The sequence below is a fragment of the Podarcis bocagei genome, assembly GCF_964188305.1.
Source record: "Podarcis bocagei genome assembly, chromosome: 14".
NCBI classification, from domain to species: domain Eukaryota; kingdom Metazoa; phylum Chordata; class Lepidosauria; order Squamata; family Lacertidae; genus Podarcis; species Podarcis bocagei.
Window position 1 is genome coordinate 27,057,541 of NC_138139.1, and position 20,537 is coordinate 27,078,077.

Genomic DNA, 20,537 nt, shown 5'->3' on the forward strand with positions numbered 1-20,537 from the left:
AAAATCCCTTCCAGTAGCACCTTAGAGACCAACTAAGTTTGTTATTGGTATGAACTCTTGTGTGCATGCACACTTCTTCAGATATACATAGTAGCAGGAGTAAACCAATGTTAACTGATTCCTGGAAAAACACAAACATAGACCTCCGAAGGGCAGCATAACACTCCATGTTATGATTTACTACCAACTTGAGAGATCCTGACCTGCTTCACAGCCTGGAGCCATTTGGTGAACATTTTAGCACAGGAGAGTATGATTTATGCTACCTCACGGTAGCCCTTGAAGCAGGACCTTTACCTTCTCTGCAAAAGCACGAACCGTCCACTGGGGAGCACCCGCCATCGTTTCTGCAGTTGCAAACCAATGAGCAGTTGCCTCCGTATGTTCCGGCTGCACAAACGACAGAGCAGTCTTCTCCCTGCAAACCAAAATGAAACCAAGCTGAGGAAGAAGGAGAAGTATGGGGTCCAGGTAATTGTGGCCAGCTCAGAAGCTAATAAGAGGATCGTAGAACTTGCCCATCTCTACTGAGAAGGCCCAAACTCCTTGCACTTCCCTCAAGGATGATACAGCTGAATCCCTGAGGGCATCTGGAAGAACGCTCAGAAAGAGTAATTTCCTAAGGCAGCCTTCTTCAGCTTGGTAACTTCCAGATGTTTTGACCACCACTTGCGTTAGCCCCAGGCAGCATGGCCATATACGGTAACGGTGGGGCTGATGAGAGCTGTAGTTCAAAGCAACTAGAAGGCGGAAGAAGAAGAAGAAGAAGAAGAAGAAGAAGAAGAAGAAGAAGAAGAAGAGGAGGAGGAGGAGGAGGAGGAGGAGGAGGAGGAGGAGGAGTAGTTTGGATTTGATATCCCGCTTTATCACTACCTGAAGGAGTCTCAAAGCAGCTAACATTCTCCTTTCCCTTCCTCCCTCACAACAAACACTCTGTGAGGTGAGTGGGGCTGAGAGACTTCAAGAAGTGTGACTAGCCCAAGGTCACCCAGCAGCTGCATGTGGAGGAGCGGAGACGCGAACCCGGTTCCCCAGATCTTAACCACTACACCACACTGGTAAGCTTGGTTCAGGCTGTCCCTAAGGTATAACAGAACAACACAGTGGCCTGCAGCATCTCAAAACATGTAAATGGACACAGAGAAAAAAATACACAGAACAATCTGCATGCTGCTTCCAGCATCCTGTGTAGGAAACGAATCACGCCAGAAGCTAAACAGTGCACAGTTAATCCATGGAACTCACTCCCACATGAAACTGGGATAGCCACCAACTTGGATGATTTTAAAAGAGGATTGGACCAATTCATGGAGAAGAAGGTTGCCAATGGCTACTAGTCATGATGGCTGTTGCTCTGCCTCCACAGTCAGTTTTTCTGAATACTGGTTTCTGGAGAATGCAGGAGTGTGGCGTGTGTTATTGTGCTTGAATTATGTTTGTGAGCTTCCCACAGGCATCTGGTTGGCCAATGTGAGAATAGGATGCTGGACTAAATAGCTTGTTGCTTTGACCCAGCAGGCTCTTATGATGTTCTTAAGTGACCCTGAAATACTGCAGAAGTGGGAAACTGCTATGAATCTTGTTGAAACCCCTTTCAGTTTTGCATCACATTTATAGTTATCCTTGAAAGGTTGAATCATCATAGCAGCAAAGCTGAGATTCTCAACATTCTAAGGAAGCATCTCCGGGTCTGAAAAGCAGCCTGGGCTATCCAGCCATTGCCATCTCCAGTTTAGACAAAGTCCTTCTACACAATGTCCATTGTTTCCCAGGAACTGACAGCATCACAATGGTTTCTTTGGGACTGGCGCAAAAGGAGAACAGGGACAAATTATTGGCAGCCGTACAGCGGGAGGTAGGAAAGGTAAAATGGCAAATCTCTCTGAACAGCTGTTTGCTCATTAAGAAAAACATCACGGACAAAGCGCTAATCACAAAAGACGACAAGGGCTTAATGTCGTGCGAAGCTTGGTCTCCTCGCAGAGGCAAAATAAGCAAACAAACAAACAAACAAACAAGGCCCCAAAGAAGTGATATTTTCAAATCCCAGAGAAACTGCTGGGCATACATAATGATGTATTATTTATATTGCAAAATCAATGTATGAGATGCTCTGCAAATTACCACAAATAAAAGGGAGGGGAAATGCCTGTGCCCCAAGAAAGTTGCAAAACTCAAGTCCATCTGTGCAATGGAAAGTCCGTAATATATATGCTTTACGGAATCTCAAAACATTAAGTCAGACAGTTACATTATGGCATTCATCTACTGAACCTGGACTGAAGCACTGAGCTAACAATGGAAATCAGCGAACATAAGAAGGGCCTACTGGATCAGGCCAGGGGCCCATCTAGTTCAGCATCTTTTTCTCACAGTGGCCATGGAAAACTTGTACACAGGTGGACCTTTTTCGTTGAGAAGGATGGTGCCCAAAGGAATGTGTGGTAGGAGCTATTAAGGTCAAGGGGTGTGTGGAGAAACTTCAGGGGGGGGGGGGAAGGTTCCATCAACCTTCACACGATAATAATCCTCAAGGCCACTCCTTTAGTTTAGAGACAGAAGAGCTTGGCATTAACTGAGTGAGGGATGAGGGAACTTCCCATCTAAGGCCAACACTACATGGCTTTGTGATAAACACACATTTTTAAAAAGTGTGCTTAAGCTGGTCACTTTTATTTGGAAGAAAGAAAACAATTGCGTCCCCACCATTCTGGAGTGAGTGTGCTCTTGATCTGATCACGGTCCCTCCCTGGTTTCCTGCCACCCCCCACAACTGCTATTTGTTCCAACTGTTTATCATTAAGAAGAAGCAGTTCAAAATATGGTGATATTCCATGGCCACTATGGCTTTTTATCAGGCAGACTGCCAAGCATTTCCTCTGAAAGGGCCGGCCCTAGCATTAGGCAACGTGAGGTGAGGGATTGTGTGAGGCAAGCAGCAGCAGCATGTGCTGCTTCCTCTAAGCTAGTCTGCTGCTCTCAGGTACGGTGGAAGGCCAGGATGAAGACATGTGTCTTCTACATCTGCTGAAAACTGCACAATGAAGGTACCAGGCACATCTTCTTAGAGGTGGCCAGAGAGAATGCCCTCTCCCAGACCACCATCCCACAGAGCTTTTGCGGGTGGTGGGACTGCTAAGAGGGCTTCAATCCTATGCACAGTTGCCAGACTACAAGGCCTACTGAACACAGTGGGGCTTACTTCTAAGTAGACAGACATAAAGGTAAAGGGACCCCTGACCATTAGATCCAGTCATGACTGACTCTGGGGTTGCGGCGCTCATCTCGCTTTATTGGCCGAGGGAGCCGGCGTACAGCTTCCGGGTCATGTGGCCAGCATGACTAAGTCGCTTCTGGCGAACCAAAGCAGCGCACAGAAATGCCGTTTACCTTCCCGCCGGAGCGGTACCTATTTATCTACTTGCACTTTGACGTGCTTTCGAATTGCTAGGTCGGCAGGAGCAGGGACCGAGCAGCGGGAGCTTACCCTGTCGCGGGGATTCGAACCACCAACCTTCTGATCGGCAAGTCCTAGGCTCTGTGGTTTAACCCACAGCGCCACCCGCGTCCCAGACAGACATAGGATTGCCCTTTTAGCTTCTATACCAGAAAACATATGACTCAAACCAGCTGCAGCCGCTCCAAGCAGGGATTAATTCTAAATGCAAAACTCATTAACATTTTCACCTCAATTTGGGGAGCCTGGCTTACGGAATGAGATGCACGTGGGCACTTCTATCCAATTGACGCACCCACAACCTCCCCACCTCTGACGATGATTGCAACAGGCTCTCTTCCTTGCCAGTCATTAATGAGTATATATTCTATTAGGCTGGGGATCAAGTGTTAGCGGATCTTTTCTCTTGCAATATGGTGTTTCAGATTCCTATCCCATTTACCAAAATTAATCAACATCTGGGCTCCATATGGTGACCGTTCTCTCCCTCCCTTCTCCCCCACCCTTTTCCTTCTGGGCAGTTTGGCAACTTAATCAGTACGCAACATTCCAGCGGAAAGGGTACCACTGGAGGCAGCATGAAACGAGAAAGGATATTGAATTAAATTCAAAATGTATAACCCACCCACCCCATGGGAAGTGGGGGAAAGGTGTTATGGCTATATTAAGGAATCTCGCCATAAATAGACTGATATTTAATGCCTCTTTTTCCCACAGCTGAGGATTCCATATGGACCACGTGAAGATTCATCGGCAGTTAATTGTTTGCTGTGGGATTTCAGCTTAAAGGGCTGATTTGAAAGGGCTGTTCTCCATTCCTGAGCTCAATGGAAATGCTTGCTTCCTCCTCCCCACGTAACCCCCCCCCCATGCAAGCTGCTCTTCACCACAGTGTTGGGGAGGAAGATGAGGACAGGTATCTGTATTGTATCTGACTCTCCTCCCCTGGCTGTTATGGAGATTTCCATAATATAATTTCCATGAGAAAGATATCATAAGACAAAAAGGTTACTCTCCCACCAAAAGCTGGATTCTGGATCTAATTCTCGCTCCCACTCCGCCGGCTGATTTTAGCCAAAGAACAAAACTTTGATCAATCCCAGAATGAACCACTGCCCTCTCTCTCTCTTATTGATTTTTTTTTTTGCTGTGGTTTTATCCATGTATTTTCTCATTGAAATAATGGAAATTGTCATATTAGCAGGGTGGGGGCAGACACAATATGGATACCTGACTCTTTCCACCCTTCATGGTGAATGGCAGCTTGCATGGACTGCATCAGGCTTCAGGTGGGACAGCTGCACATTTGAGAGGTACCCTGCAGAGGTCTTGTGGTTGAGGGTCACAGGGAGTAGGGGAAGGATGAAGACCTGTTTGTGTTTCTACAGTAGAGTCCCAGTCTCCAGCATCTTAGAAATCCCCAATCAACATGAAAGGCGAGCTTTTCAGTCACAGAGAAGCAGTTTTCTTACCCCTTGTGCTGACTGGTGCCAAGAAGAGTAAGCGAAGATGAGTCAGCTACGGAGGATGGGCTCCTAGGGTCTCAAAAGGGTTGCAAAAAAGAGAGAGAAAATGGGGTTGCCTCCCCCACCTTTGGCTCAGGCCCCACCCACTGCCCATGATGTGGCCCCCAACAGATAACTCCCAAGGGAATGTGGCCCTCAACAGGAAAAAAAATGGTCACCCACTACTGATTTAGGGAGAAGGTTGTATTTTTTTTTCTTTTCCTGTTTCTCTTTCAAAAATGTAAAATGCACATTTTTTTGTGCCCCCCTCCCCAGCATCATGAGTAAGGCAAGGGTATGAACATTAAAGAGACACAGAGGGAATTTGGTGAAATAAAACCCATTGCTCCCCCATCAAGGGAGGGTGTTGTAGGAAATGTACAATTTGCAGGAGCCACAGATGTTTATAAAATCCAGAGAGTAGGTGAAAGGTACCAATAGACACCTTTATCTCTGCAGGTCTGAGTGACAAAAATACAGGGGTTGCTTGATCCCAGAATCTGCTATGCCAGATAAGCCGATTTATTTCATAAACCGTGGATGTATTTAAATGCTGCGGGATGTCCTCCTCAAACATTCCAGTGCACTGATGCAGATCCTAGATATGGATGTGTGTATTTGCTAACTTAAGGGCAACATTTACAATTAACCCACCTCAGCTCCTGACAAGCAATCCCCCGCAAGGGGAACATATGGCTTCCCATATCAAAGTGGGGAGAACAGACTGAGTTCCCTAATTGGGTTCCTGTGGAAATTAAGAGGGGTGCTTCTCAGGTACATACACAGCAGATCTAAAATTCTGAATCAGCCTTCCCTCCAGATGTTTCTGGACTGCAACGCCCATCAGCCCCAGGCAGGACAGTCATGTCTTTAGCCTTCCAAAAAGAACGATGATCTCTGGAAGGATGAGTTTCCTCTTGGAGCGCTGCTAATAGCTCTCTGCAGGTGCTGTTATTGGTGCTAATGATAAAATACTGGGCAGGGAGGACGGGTCATGATGTGAGATAAACAGCCCCAGGGATCCTGTTGCATGGATGAGAACTTGCAGGTCTGCTGAGGGAGGAACTACGTGAGATCTCGGCAAACCTGAACATGCTGAGATAATGCAAATGTGGGAACATTTGGCAGGGTGGGGGTGGGAAGAGAGAATGGGCCCATTTGTAGGAGAAAGTAGCCAGGCAAGAGAAGCAATAATTTATCCTTTCTATACTTGTGGATTTCTCCTTGCATATGCCCACCTCCCCAGCCTTTTCCCTCAAAGTTTAGTGGGCAGAAAACAAGTTAAGCGCAGTCAGAGGGGCATTTCCATGGGTGGGAGCCGGGAGGGGAAAGGATAAGCACCCCATCCTGGCTGGCAATACTCCCCTGCAAATGTCCACTTCCTGGCAAACATTTGCACAGTGCAAAGAACTGTGCTGTTGTTGCCTAACTGTCTCACACTGCGTGTCCAGAAGCTGACATGGGGCAGCAGACTAGCTGCTGTTGCCTGCCACTTGAAATCTCTCATCTGAAGCGGCTGCCTCACCCTGCCTGTTGATAGGGTTGGGCACTCAAGAGGCCACTCAAGAAAATGCTTGGCAGTCTGGCAGATAAAAACCACAGAGCCCATGGAAATCAACGTGAGCACAGACACTTGAGCAATGCAAAACAGGTTTTTTTCCCCCAGGAGGGTTATTTTTTCTCTCAGAGCAATAGCAGGGAATGGCCATAGTTCAGCGGTTAGAGCATCTGCCCTGCATGCAGAAGGTTCCAGGTTCAATCCCAGGCATCTCCAGCTAGGGTTGAGAGACACTCCTTGTCTATAACGCAAGAGAGCTGCTGCCACTCAGTGTGGAACTAGATGGATTCAATGATCTGGCTCAGTATAAGGCAGCTTCCTATTTCCAGTGGAATGGGTCTAGCTGGAAATATCTCCTCTGATTAAAACTCTCTTTTAGTGTGCCCTGGCAGGAGGACCTGGGTGGACCCAACCATTTCAGCCATGAAAACATTCATAAAGGAAAGGGTGAGGAGGAGCGAGAGTGCAGTCAAGCGTTTGACTGAACAGCATTGTTATTCAGACTCCTTGCCATGTAAGATCAGTTTGTTATTTAAGGTCAAAGCGGTAAAACAAACTCATTGAGTTGTTCAAACAGAAAACCGGCGACTTTGTTTATGCCATGAATATTTAGTAGGAAAAGGAAGGACTGCAACTATCCAGGTACCAAGTAACAGGGCAAAAGGGACCCTGTTTTGCATGCAGGTGTAGGTGCTTTGTGGCTGCCCTAAATTACTGAATTGCTGAATGCCCTGTTGTAAATTATTCCCAGGGTGTAGTGAACTTCAAGGGCTGGATAAGAATCACCATCCACTTTCCACTGCTGTGAACATAAGAAGAGTTCTGCTTGATCAAGTCAAAGGTCCATCTAACCTAGTGTCCTGCTCTCACAGTGGCCAACCCGATGCTCCAAGTGGAAGCCCAACAAGGGAGGTAAAACCTAACCATTGTGGCTGGCAGCCATCATCTTGTAAAGTAGTCCAACTTGATGGTCAACACTCCCTCTGGTAAGGATGAGTTCCATATTCTAACTATGTGCTGTGTGTAGAAAGTACTTTCTATTGCCTGTCTTGAATCTTCCAACATTCAGTCTCATTGGATGCCCCCCAATTCTAGCATTATGAGAGAGGAAAGAAAAAATTTCTGCAACTTACTATTAATACAAGTTTTTGGAGTCCTTCCAGAGGCCATGGAGATAGCCTAAGTGAAGGAGCTCCATAGATGCCCAAGCACATCTTAGTAAAGTTTAAAGATCTGCTCCTGGAAGCATTCAAGATTAACAAGGACTAACAAACGAAACCTCATTCCAATTGGATGATACTCTAAGAGCATTTGTTGTTGCTGCTTTTAATGATCTAACAGACTATTATCAACACTTAGGCGAAGGTTCAAGCTAAGTGATGGGACACCTGCTTTGCATCCAGAAGGTCCCAGTTTCAATCCCTGGAAGTATCTCCAGCTAGGACTGGGAAGCAGAGGTGGAAGTTGGGAGAGCTGAATTTAAGACTGGAAGATTGAGGAAGCAAGAGTGGCAGATTTGTCAGTACCTACAGCAGGGACGTGGGTGGCACTGTGGGTTAAACCACAGAGCCTAGGACTTGCCGATCAGAAGGTCAGCGGTTCGATCCCCTTGACGGGGTGAGTTCCCATTGCTTGGTCCCTGTTCCTGTCAACCTAGCAGTTCAAAAGCACATCAAAGTGCAAGCAGATAAATAGGTACCACTCCAGCGGGAAGGTAAACAGTGTTTCCGTGCGCTGCTCTGGTTCGCCAGAAGTGGCTTAGTCATGCTGGCCACATGACCTGGAAGCTGTACGCCGGCTCCCTCGGCCAATAAAGCGAGATGAGTGCCACAACCCCAGAGTTGGCCACGACTGGACTTAATGGTCAGGGGTCCCTTTACCTTTACAGCAGGACAGCATCCATGCAAGCCCTGTTCACATGTTATTCTTTACTCTCTCTTTCTCTCTCTCTCTCCCCTGTAGTGGTCAGAAGGCTGCTTGGAGGCTATTTGTGAAGCATGGAATTAAGTTCTAAGATTTGCATACATTTCTTTCAAAGGGCCCCTGAGGAATGCAGTTAAATAGAAAGTGAAATAAAAGGCTTTAATTCTATTGTAGAGGTTTTCAATCATTTCTCAGGTCGTTATCCCCCTCCCATTCCCAATTTGAATCTGAACCACAAACTAAACCAGCTCCCTGCTCTTGATATGCAAAGAGCCACACGGGTCTCTAAGCAGGTGCCTTTGACAAAGCAATAAAAAAATTCCTAAGTGTTAAAAGTGGATGAAAAGGAAGGAAGGAGATTGGTGAAGGCTAGATTGCCCTGTGAAATGGAGATGAAATAAACTCAGTCTGAAGTCTAAAGTTAAGGTACCGGGCCCCTGCGGTACCGAAAGGCAGCGGCAGCGGAAATGCAATGCGACATGCCCACATTGCCAATTAAGGGAGCCAAATGGAAGAGACATGTCAACAAGTTGCAAAGAGGCCCTGGCACAAAGCCGAAACCCAGGGACGTCACTGCAAAATCCCAGGAGACTGCCACAAATATGAACACAGGGCAGACGCAGAGGAAGGACAAGGAGGAGGAGAAGCAAAGGGCTGAAGGTGTCCTCTCCCTCCGGTGACTTTTAAATATTCTGTGTAACTGAATGAGATCTGGGAGGTCAAGAAGCAGCAGGAGGATACAGTCAGGGTCTGGGTCTAAAAATACAGATAGTTTGACATGAGTAGGGATGGGGGAGAAAATCAGTTCTGCTCACATTCAAAGGTGACCTTATCTTTCTTTCACTTTCTGAAACAATGTGAGAACCCAAATACTGCTGCCATCCTCTGAAATGCACCCTTCCTCAAGGAAGAACTCTAACCCATGTTTACAAAAAATGCATTATTTTAGGGGAAATGTGTACAGTACATTAATCAAGACGGCATGTGTTTATTAGGAGAAATGGTCACTGAAATGCAGACAAGTTTTCATGGGGGGTTAACAAATAAATTCACAAATTGCTGAAGAAATGTAGAGAGCTGGAATTAAGACTTGAAGAATGAGGAACTTGGAGGACCCAAAGCGACAGTTCCATTCTTTCCCTAGGTACCAGGGGAAGTATGCAGACATTGTTAAAAGGGAGATAGGAGCTTCTTCTTCTTCTTTTTAACTAACTAACAAAACTGTGACAAAGTACTTTTGGGTTGCTTGGAAGCAAACCTCTGGGCATGTGTCAAATGTGTTCTCAAGCACAGCCATCAGCAGTGAGATTCAGATGCTTTCCCCTCTGCACCAGATTTATTCAGGCTAAGGAAGGAACCTCAAATTAAAGAACACAAGAGGAGCCAATGACCCATCTAATCCATCATCATCATCATCCTGTTCTCACAGTGGCCACCCAGATACCTGTCGGAAAGCTGTGGGAGCAAGTTCCATAGTATGCGCAGGGTGAAGCATTATGCTGGTGATGATTACTATGGCTACAATTTATTATCCAGCCTTCACCCTAAAGTCCCAGGGCAGTTCCTGAATCATTGCGAAATGAAACTGGAGCAACAAACCCTGAACAACTCGGAATGTTACATACAGAAAGAAACAGGACACAAGCAATACATGCAAAGATCTCTTTCCATTCTAAGCTCAAGCTCAGATGAACTGAGAGCATCTTGATTAGCAGACATAAGAAAAGGTTATCTTCCTAGGAATATACTTGTCCTCTCCCTTCATATAGAATTCTAACACCCATTGGTCTACCAGATAAATGATTTGAATGTGGTGTCGGAGCCTCTGTATGACCGAGTTGTAATGGCTACTCCTCCGGCCGTATCTTCAAACCCTTCCTAATTGCAGATTATTTCCAGTGAATATTTCCCCCCTCTCCAGACCACCAGTCCTGACACCCCATCACTTCTATTTTCTAAACAGGGCCAAGTACACACTTGACCTTGTCATCTAATAGGCACTAGGCAAACAGTGTTTCATCCTCCCACACCCTTGAAGCATTTTACCTCTCATCCTGCTCTTTTAAACTTTTGTGCTGTTTTCTTGTGTGTGTGCTTTAATGCATAGTGTGTATTTATTGTAAACTTCCCTGAGATCTTTTTCAATGATCTATGGGAAATCCAGTTTGAATTCTCCCTGATGGGTGTGAAAACAGATTCTACAAAAGTAGCTCTCTGCTACTGGTATCTTCTAACTCTTTTTTTAAAAAAACCCAAAAAAACCCCTGTATGAATGTTTGGCTTTCTGGAATGTTGGGAGGAAAAGGCACCTTTCTTTAGGAGAAAACAGGTGCCTTTTATCTTCTGTGTTGCCAGCAGTAAGAGATCCACAGCTGGTTAAATAGCACAGGATAGAAGATGTTCCTAGTACAATTGGGGGGGGGATCACACTGTATGTCCTCTTGCGCTCATAGATAATGTGCAAAATGAAAATCACACACGCACACACACAAAGTCCTCTTGCGCCCATAGATAACTTGCAAAATGAAAAGCTGGCTTTTTTTTTTGCCAGCGATGCTCCACTTAATTGGACAACTGCTGTGCCGTAATACCTACCCCAATCTCACATAGCGCAAAATTTATGCTGGTGATCGCTAACAAAAACAGCCCAATAAAATAGCTGGATTTATTTTACAAATGAAAAGGGCTGTTAACAAAGCGGAGCATCTGATATGCTCACTAAATCAAGGATAAAAGGACAGGAGCTCCATTGAACGTCACCCCCTCCCGAGTTTTCTTCTTCTTCCAGAAACTTCAGACGAGAATAGTCCCCCCCCCCCCGCACTAAAAGTACATCTGGAATCATATCAAAGGGAAACCGATCATTTAAATGAGTTAAATTGCCATCACAGACCCTCAATGGATCCAACAGTCTCAGCTCCAGGTTCATTTCTGACATTAAAAGGAGAAGCCTTTTTTGCAAATTTTATAAACTCCCTTTCCCCGCATTCTCTAATCAATAGCTTAAGGCCAAGGGAAGTTTTGTTCATTATGTGAAGAACACGGATACATTGTGCAATTGTAATATGGATGATAAAAATATGCTGAATATGGTCCCCTGGAAGGTTGAGATGTGAGAGGCAGTGTGGTGTAGTGATCAAAGCAAGTGTGGGTTATAGTTTTGGAAGGTTATCGTTTTGGTTATCGTTTTGTAGCTCAGTAGTAAAGCAGCTGCTTTGCATGAAGAAGGTCCCAGTATCAATACTGGGAATCCTCAGCCTTGGCTGGGAGATCCTGGAGATCCATTGCCAGTCAATGTAGACAATAGTGAGCTAGACAGACCAATGGCCTGATTCAGTAAAAGGCAACTTCATAACCTCTGGCCTATGGGCCAGATTAGACCCTCCAGGAATCCTAATTTGCTCCACAATGCTGGTTCCCCTAAGCTGCATCCACCTGCCCTACATCTGATGTAAAAAATGGCATCTGGGCAGATAAATAAAGGTAAAGGTACCCCTTGCCAGTCTTGCTCATCTCACTCTATAGGCTGGGAGCCAGCGCTGTCCGCAGACACTTCCGGGTCACGTGGCCAGCGTGACAAGCTGCATCTGGCGAGCCAGCGCAGCACACGGAACGCTGTTTACCTTCCCGCTGGTAAGCGGTCCCTATTTATCTACTTGCACCCGAGGGTGCTTTTGAACTGCTAGGTTGGCAGGCGCTGGGACCGAATGACGGGGCAGATAAATATATGGCTGCAAAATAACAAATTTGGAGCCTTAAGGTGCATTCCTGCTTGTTCCTCAGCAGGTGGACCTTGAATTCAGCTTTCAAATGCAAGACAAACACAGATCAGTTGCACTCCAGAGTTTCTGATTATGAAGTCCTGAGCGCAACTCATCCATGCTGGAAGCAAAGCTTGAAGTCATCACTAATGACCAGCTGATTGACTTCAAGCCTCATTGAGGTCAGGCACTCTGGAGCACAGCTGATCCTTGCTTAAAAGCAATGGTCTCCCAGCACCACCTTCTGAGACCTGTCTTTTAGCAATGGTCAGAGCCAACTGGAGCATAGAAACCCCATTGGACCATTCCTGCAAGGTGACCAGAAGGAGACGATGGCGGTTGACACAGTTCATTGACCCCCTGAGTAACTGGCATGCACAGAATTATGAAACCTAAGGAAATACATGCACATATCTTTAATCTGCAAAGTGTATACAGGCCGCAGAATATGTAGTTCACCATATTTATTTATATAAAAAAGCAGAATATGCACCATCCACTTAAGCTAAAGTTTCTTTCCTGGATGCTTTAGTTGAGATTCCTGCATTGCAGGAGGCTGGACCAGATGACCCTCAGGATCCCTTCCAACTCTACAATTCTATGATTCTATAAGCTATGTAAATTCTAGTCGAGGAGGGTGACTTTGGGAGAACAAAAGTATGCAATAGGGCATTCAGGGTTAGGGACCAGGAGGCAGCAAGCACCAGGCAGTGATGAGTGCTGAGTGCCAGGCACTTGGCAGGGGTGACAGGCAGGAGGCAGTAGCATGGGCACTGCCTCAATCTGAGTGGGGGAGGCATGATGGTGTGGGGAGTCTTGGCAGTGCTGCTGCTGGCAAGGTGGTGGGAGGTGCAGCCTCCCAACTAACCTCTTGCTAGTCTTGCCACTTTGGGTGGCAGCTTCTTCTCCTCCTCTCAGGGTGCAGCTTGCTTCTGACTGCTTCATGGATGGGGCCCGGCTGTACACCAAAGGAAAAAGATTTCTGCTTTGCCCCACCCACTTTTGCCTCTGGCCACACCCACCTCTGGCATACTGTGTCCCGAAGACTTTCTTTCTCCTGTCCACCAGAGAACATTCAGACTAGGTTCAAGAGCTAGAAGTTCACTCTTCTCTTGAAAACCTTGCTCCTTTCAAATCCCCTCTGGATCATAGATAATCTTATTATTGGACGTCTGTGACATATGGCTTTGCTGTCTGAACACGGCAGGGGGATGGGAATGGAATTATTCTGTCCTGGAAAATACATTTTTATCCTCATATTGTACAAGAGCAATCTCCCCAAACTGTCAAAACAGGTGTGTGTGTGTGGAGGGGAGAGAAAGTCAGGTTGACTCCTTTCATATCAAATCCTTTCGTATTGGTGATGAAGTGCTAGTTTTGCTCGACACCGCTCTGAGTTCGATAAAAGTGGACAGGTCTTCAACAAATTGGAGCTTAAAGAGATGAACTCGTTAAAGCAATAGAAGTTCTGTCACCTCGCTATGATGTATCGACATGAGGGGCTCACTGAGGTGGCAATCGCTGGAAGGACATCATGTCAACCAAGAACTCAACTGCATTACAAGCTTCCCACAGCTAAAGTGGTTTAACTAGGTATAGCTGGTGGTGCAGGTTGCTCTAACACAGTCTTTGCCAACTCCATGCACTCCAGTTGTGCCCTCATGCAGGCCAGGGCTGATGGGGCTTGCAGTCCAAAACAGCTTAAGGGCATGAGGTTAGTGAAGGCTATTCCAATGGGTTAGAGCAGAGGTAGTCAACCTGGGGCTGTCCAGGTGTTCTGGAATACAGTTTCCACCATTCCTTCCCATTGACATGCTGGCAGGAGTGGATGGAAGTTGCAGTCCAAAATACCTGGAGGGCACCATGTTAGCTATCATGGGGTTAGAGTTACCTGCAAATACAGGTAAAACCACCAAAGCCAATCAGCACTAACTAAGGCAAGACAACACAGGAGCCAACTCCTAAAGGCCAAGGTCCCTTTGGCCCCCACAACTAAATATTTGAGCCCCACCCCCAGTTGATGGGCATATGGGGCAGGGCTTACCTGCCCCCCATATGTTATTCATGTTGGCACCTCGTTTGACAGCCAGCTTTAAAGTATGCTTGGTACATGTGAGTCACCAAGGTTTATTTCCCCCTTGTGAGAGAGGGAGAGAATCAACTCTGTAATTCTGGAACTGAGAGGAGGCCTCTCATTTGGAAGTGCTTAGGTGGCAGAGTGGCTTAAGAACTAGACATGGTATGGGAAATTTCTGGTTTAAACCTCACCTCAGCCATGAACTCTGCTAGACTAATCTCCATAATTCCTGGACTTTGCTGGCTGGGGTTGATGATATTAGCAACTTTGCATTAATATCATGTTTTTATATGTAACTGTATTTTGGTAATATTTTTTGTTGTTGCTTCAGTTTTCTGTACACCGCTTATAGATATTTTAAACATATTGAGCGGTATAGAAATTAAATCATCATCATCACCATGATGTGAGGGACTGATGGGAGTTGTAGCGCAACAACAGCGACGGAAGGGCACCATATTGGCTGCTCTCATCTCTAACCAACACACCACACTGACTCTCAAAATAATTTGGAAGGTACAAAGACCCAATTAGTGATATTTATCAATGCTAAGTCCTGATTAGGCTGAGACCATCATAGGATGAATCAGTCCCTACTTCTATCTTTCCTTAACACCTAGCAGAACCAAGGAATCCAAAACCAGGTGCGTTCTGCAAAAGAAAAACACAATGAGAGGGGCCTGAGGCTCCCCTGTCCTGAAAAAGGAACAAAGAGCCATCAGTGAATGTTGACTCAGCATCTTACTAATGATCCTCTCTGAGAAAGTTGCAATTAGTTGTGGGCTGAGCAGTGAAAACACACCAGCCATGTTTCAAGGGCACATCTAATGATGCTCTGAGCTAACAAGTGAGCACTGGAGGTTCTTTGCAAGACTTCCCTGCAAGGCAGGTCAAGAATCCCACAGTCTCATGCTATGCTTAATTAATGAACCAGACCCTCCCTTTTGACATTTTACAGAATTAAAGGAATGAAAATCAGAAGCAAACAGAAAATCCCAGCCCTAAGGTCTTGCTGGTGATGTATTCTGAAAACCTTCGAACGATATATTTCTGTTGCTTTGCAGTGGCATAAATGAGCATGTAACTCCAGTATTCATGGGTCTGGAGGTTTTTTCCTTCTCTGGTGGAAAGACATTATAATCCTGGAAAAGACAATACAGTAGGTTTCTGCAGCAGCTCTGCTCCTGACTCTTGGACTTTGGTCCAAGTCTGTTTAATAGCATCTATAGCTTAGCCATGGTGATTTGTGCTATGGTAACCTCATGGCTGAACTACTGTAACATAGGCTATGTGGGGCCTCCCTTGGGATTGGTCTGGAAGCTGCAGCTGGTGCAGAATGTTACAACCAGTACCATCTACCAGGCTAACTATCATTAAGCAATTTATATAAGTGCTTCAAAATAAATAAATAAATAACTAGTGAAAAACTGAGATGCTCCTTAAAGTTATACAGCATCCAACTTGTTCTTCAGCATCTCAGTTAATGCTGATTTGCTTGGTATACTTGGAAACTCCTGCTTCCAAAATTTGAAAACTTATGTCAGCTACTATGAACTTTGGACAGACAGCACGCACCTGTGATCAAGATGTCCCAAACGCATTTTCAGCTGACACTGAAAACTCCACACTGAAGGTGCCTGAATGCAGTTTCAGGGTTAAGAGGTTCCACAGATTTCCACCACAACAGAGAAAGTCCTCTCAGAAGTTACAGCCAGCTGGGTAGCCCCTGTTGGTGGAACCACAAAGGTCCACCCCTAACCCACCGCACAGCAGCAATCTCAGTTACAGAGCTAGCAGATATGTGTAGAGACACTCTTTCAAGTATTCCTTATTTAAGGGGAAAAAGTACTTTTAATTCTTAAAACCTCTTGAGAAATTTTGACTGCTTTCAACTTCATTTCTCAGGCAAGGAGGCACTCAGCTCCCTTTTTATCAGTGCAGGGAGCTGGGGCTGAGTTATAATAGTCTGGTTTGCACAACACATAAATTTAAGCCATGGCTTACTGGGACCTCATGAATGTGTGGGTTCCCAGAGAGGAGCTAGCAGCTGCTGCTTTCCTCCCTGGTCCTTTTTTAATTATTATTCTGCACTGAGCTAAGTCACAGTTTGGCTTAGCATGTTGTCCAAACAAGGGCTTGTGGTTACACTTTCTCCTCCCTAACCATGAGCCAAGGTTTATGCCATGTATAACCAGACTAAAGACTTTCCCAAGGCTATATGATAGGTCTGTGGGACTGAAACCCAAGTAACATCATTACTAGAGGAAGCTGCCTTATACTTAGCCAGCCTACCACTCAACTGAGCTCAGTTTTGTCTACACTGCCTGGCAGCAGGAAACCAGGGTTTCAGGCAGCATTTGGCCGCAACCCTACCTGGATTTGCTGGTGACTGAACCTGGGACCTTCTGCTTGCAAGGTCGAGTCTCTACCCCTGAGCTATGGCCCTTCCCCAAGTCTTCCAGAATGTTTATCAGGGACTGTTGTTTTTAAAATCTAAACTTGTGAATTGAATTACAGGTGACCCCATTGTCATGCAGAGGCTGCTCTCTCCCTCTCTTTCCCCCTCAATTATGGCAGTCAAAAGATGCTGCACCCTCCCTGTTTAAAAAGTACAATAGGAAAATAATTGGAATTTATTCTAGCAGGCAGGCAGATTCTGACCTCATTTCAGCATAAATCTGAACTTTACCTGGCAAGGGCAAAATTAAAGAAAAGAAGCATTTGAACTTCCTGACCTCTCATTGCTAAACTCAGCTCAGGCACACTTAGGAATGCAGAGGCATCGGGAGACCAAGGATGTTTTTCTCTTGCTCTCCAAATGCCTCTTCCGAAGGCATATTTGTGCCTATTAAGAACCCCATTTCACCCTAAATGCTTTGGTCAGGAAACTAAGGAAGGATCTGCACAGAAGGCTGTGTGTGTTTGATAAAGGTGCAAATCTGCTTGTAATCACTTTCCCCTCCTCGCAGCTGCATCTTCTTCAGCTTCTTCTACTTTAAAATAGATGCTGGTCCGTTGAACAAAAAGGCCGCATTGCCCTCCCACCCCTCTTTTCTCTTGGTGCCATTCACAGTCGTCTTGGCTTTGCTGACAGCAGAATCCAACTCTGCTCGGTCATACGTTGGGGCGATGGCCCTTTTGTAGATAAGTTACCCAGGATATGAAATGCTCAAGGCTACCCCTCTGCACTATCCCCCTTTATAAACTCCCACACACTCTGAGATGTGCTTTGTGACTTTGGTGTCACACTCCTGAAAGAAATGGTCAAACAAGATCCTCTTTCAGGTCAGCCTGCTGCACAGCACCTGATTATTTTATTTCTCTCTCATTATTTTATTTTTTCAACAGTTGCATGTCATGGTCACTGAAATGTTGGCAGCTTCTTGGATAACACCACAATTAGAGAAGGAAGAAAGCAAACACTCTGTTTCTTTGGAAAAAGCCACAGCAGACTGTGCGGTGGACCAGTGATGCTCACCTGAGCTTGGGATAAACAAGTTACGGATACTTACCAGGAAGGAAAAGGTGGAGGTGCCAGGGACGTTGGCATGATGCAAATGCATTGTGTTGAACTGTGCCAACCTCCCCACAGCCTCGTCCCTCCCCTTCTCCTTCCCAGTAAGTAACAGTGATGCAACTGTTGGGAGGTTAAGTGCATGTTGCTGCCCCAAGCCAACTGCTACTGGGGGGGAAACAGCTCAGTTGGGTTGGGCAGCTATTTTCAAATACTAGAAACACAGTAGATGAAGAGCAAGAACCTAACTGGGAAAGCTGAAGGGAAGTCAATAAATACTTTGAGGATTTGGGCTGAGAGGTGTGTTGATTTCAGCTGAAAGGTGCAAGCCCCCGTACATGCAGCAGAACGAGGTGATATAGTGGATTGTACCACTTCATCCGGCTGGTGGGATATAAAAGGATTGGGCTGGTAGGTTCTCACAAGTAGGACCTGCAACAAAATGTTGTGGCACAGAGTGCTCCTGTTCAGGATTCCAGCTGGCCACTCACCCATGCCCTTTTCCAGGATGTTGGAAAGAGATGCATGGGCATATGGATTGCAAATCCACTGCAATCAATGGGGATTATTACAACTTTAGTAGTGGGATGACTTTCAAAAATGGTAATGAAAAGCAACCATTTTTGGGAGCCAACACTTTGAGTCTTCTGTAACATTTACATATTTTTTTCCTTCTTCTTATTTTTGCAGCAATCTTGTCTTGTTCCAATCACCTTAGCCAGGGAAGCTGTCCAGCAGATTGCTGGTACCGTGGTCCTGAACTCTGAGTCATCAGTCTCAGAGTCTCCAATCATTAGTACCTCAGAAGAGGGGATGAATCCCCTCCCCAGCTCTATCCTGTATAGATCTACCAGCACCATATTCTGCACCTAGCTCCCTGTCCCCTGGCCTATGGACTTGGATATTACAGAGGATCAAGAAAGCCCTGAAGAGCATCCAAAGATCAAGTCTTCACTGCCAAAAGCACACCATCTAGGAGAAGCCAATGGCTGCAAAGGACACTGGCACTTTAACAAGCAGGTCTGAATCAACCAAAAAGTGGTACAGTGGTACCTCGGGTTACATAAGCTTCAGGTTACATACGCTTCAGGTTACAGACTCCGCTAACCCAGAAATAGTACCTCGGGTTAAGAACTTTGCTTCAGGATGAGAACAGAAATTGCGTGGTGGCAGCGCGGCAGCAGCGAGAGGCCCCATTAGCTAAAGTGGTGCTTCAGGTTAAGAACAGTTTCAGTTTAAGAACGGACCTCTGGAACGAATTAAGTACGTAACCAGAGGTACCACTGTAATTCAGTCTGGGTCATCCAAGTCCAGTATATAAAGCTCTGGCCGTTGCAGAAAGCCAGTGCCAAGACAACTTGCTCCCAGCTACAAGATTGTTGTCCATGGTCCTGAACTATTGCTTCTGTGCTCTGATGCAGCTTCCCGGGCTCCAACCAAGTCCTGACATTGATCCAGCACAGAGCTGGTTGGGGCAGTCTTGAGCCTGCTTCCATCGTCTTGTTTGGGTTGTTGCCTTTTAGTAGTGATGGAAGGAGCTATGGACCAAGACTGTTGGGCTAGGAGCAGGCCTATGGAAGCTGCTGTAACAGTGGCTTTCAGGCAACAACCTAGGGTTCAAGAACTCAGCCTGGCTGCCCTATCCTTCCTAGTGTAGTTATGGAGCCCTAATCCCAACCATCTCTGGAATGGAATGCCTTGTGCTGCCCTTGAGACCGAACTTCATTTTGGGGCTTATTGCCACCACTGTTCTTGAAGACATGGTGGTGGCTACGGGGAGATGCAGAGTTGTCAGATGAGTGCACTCAGGGCCCTTAATGTTCCCCAATTCCACCAGTTCCTCGGGTGGCACACTGTCCTGGGGAATAATCTCGAGGTTTCCCTCTGTCTCCCCCTGGTCATGGGAAATGTTGGGGGTCCCCTCTGATTCAGAGGCCGTGGCTAATTCTAGCTCTGAGAGTTAGCAGTTCCTGACAGCTCAGTAACTCTGTGTAAGATGATGTCTTGTGTTCCGACTCATCCTATGCATGACAAACACACTTCCACCACAATAAATTAGCAATTCCCAGGCTTAACAACCCCTCCTGGACTAATTGCCAGAGATTATTGTATATTATGAGAGCGCAATGATACTAATGCCTAAATATGCTCCAGTGATTATGGTGCTATCTTCAATAACCAAGCTGTTTAAATGTCAGTGCGGAGAAAGCTCTTTAGTGGGAGATGAAACGTTATTTTCAAAATGGGCCAGAAGAGCCTAATCAACCTTTTCAAGAATGTTGCCTTGAAACAAACGTGTTGTTATTTTGACTATCTGATAAACATATGCAAAAAGAACCAAAGTGGGAGGTCCTATGAGCAACACTTACATTTAACACCAGAAGGGAGATGATGATGATGATGATGATGATGATGATAATGATAATAATAATAATAATAATAATAATAATAATAATAATAATAATAATAATATTTTTTATTTATACCCCGCCCATCTGGCTGGGCTTCCCCAGCCACTCTGGGCAGCTTCCAACCAAATATTAAAATACAGTAATGCATCAAACATTAAAAGCTTCCCTAAACAATGCTGCCTTCAGATGTCTTCTAAAAGTTTGGTAGTTGTTGTTCTCTTTGACATCTGGTTCCACCATACAATACCTCCCCTCCTAGCAGCTGATCACCCCATCTCCTTTCCCATCTAGATACCAGAAGTGATCCTGGTAACACAGACATATAAGCGGT

The 20,537-nt window shown here is 45.7% G+C and overlaps 1 protein-coding gene across 7 annotated transcripts in view; it reads right to left on the reverse strand.

The window, feature by feature from the left end:
• MEGF11 (multiple EGF like domains 11) overlaps window positions 1–20,537 on the reverse strand; it is a 343,630-nt gene that overhangs the window by 78,771 nt on the left and 244,322 nt on the right. For all 7 annotated transcript variants that reach the window (XM_081171061.1, XM_081171057.1, XM_081171059.1 and 4 more), the window contains one exon: window positions 298–418. In XM_081171061.1, the coding sequence (XP_081027187.1) occupies window positions 298–418 (121 nt within the window). The remainder of the gene's footprint in view (window positions 1–297; window positions 419–20,537) is intronic.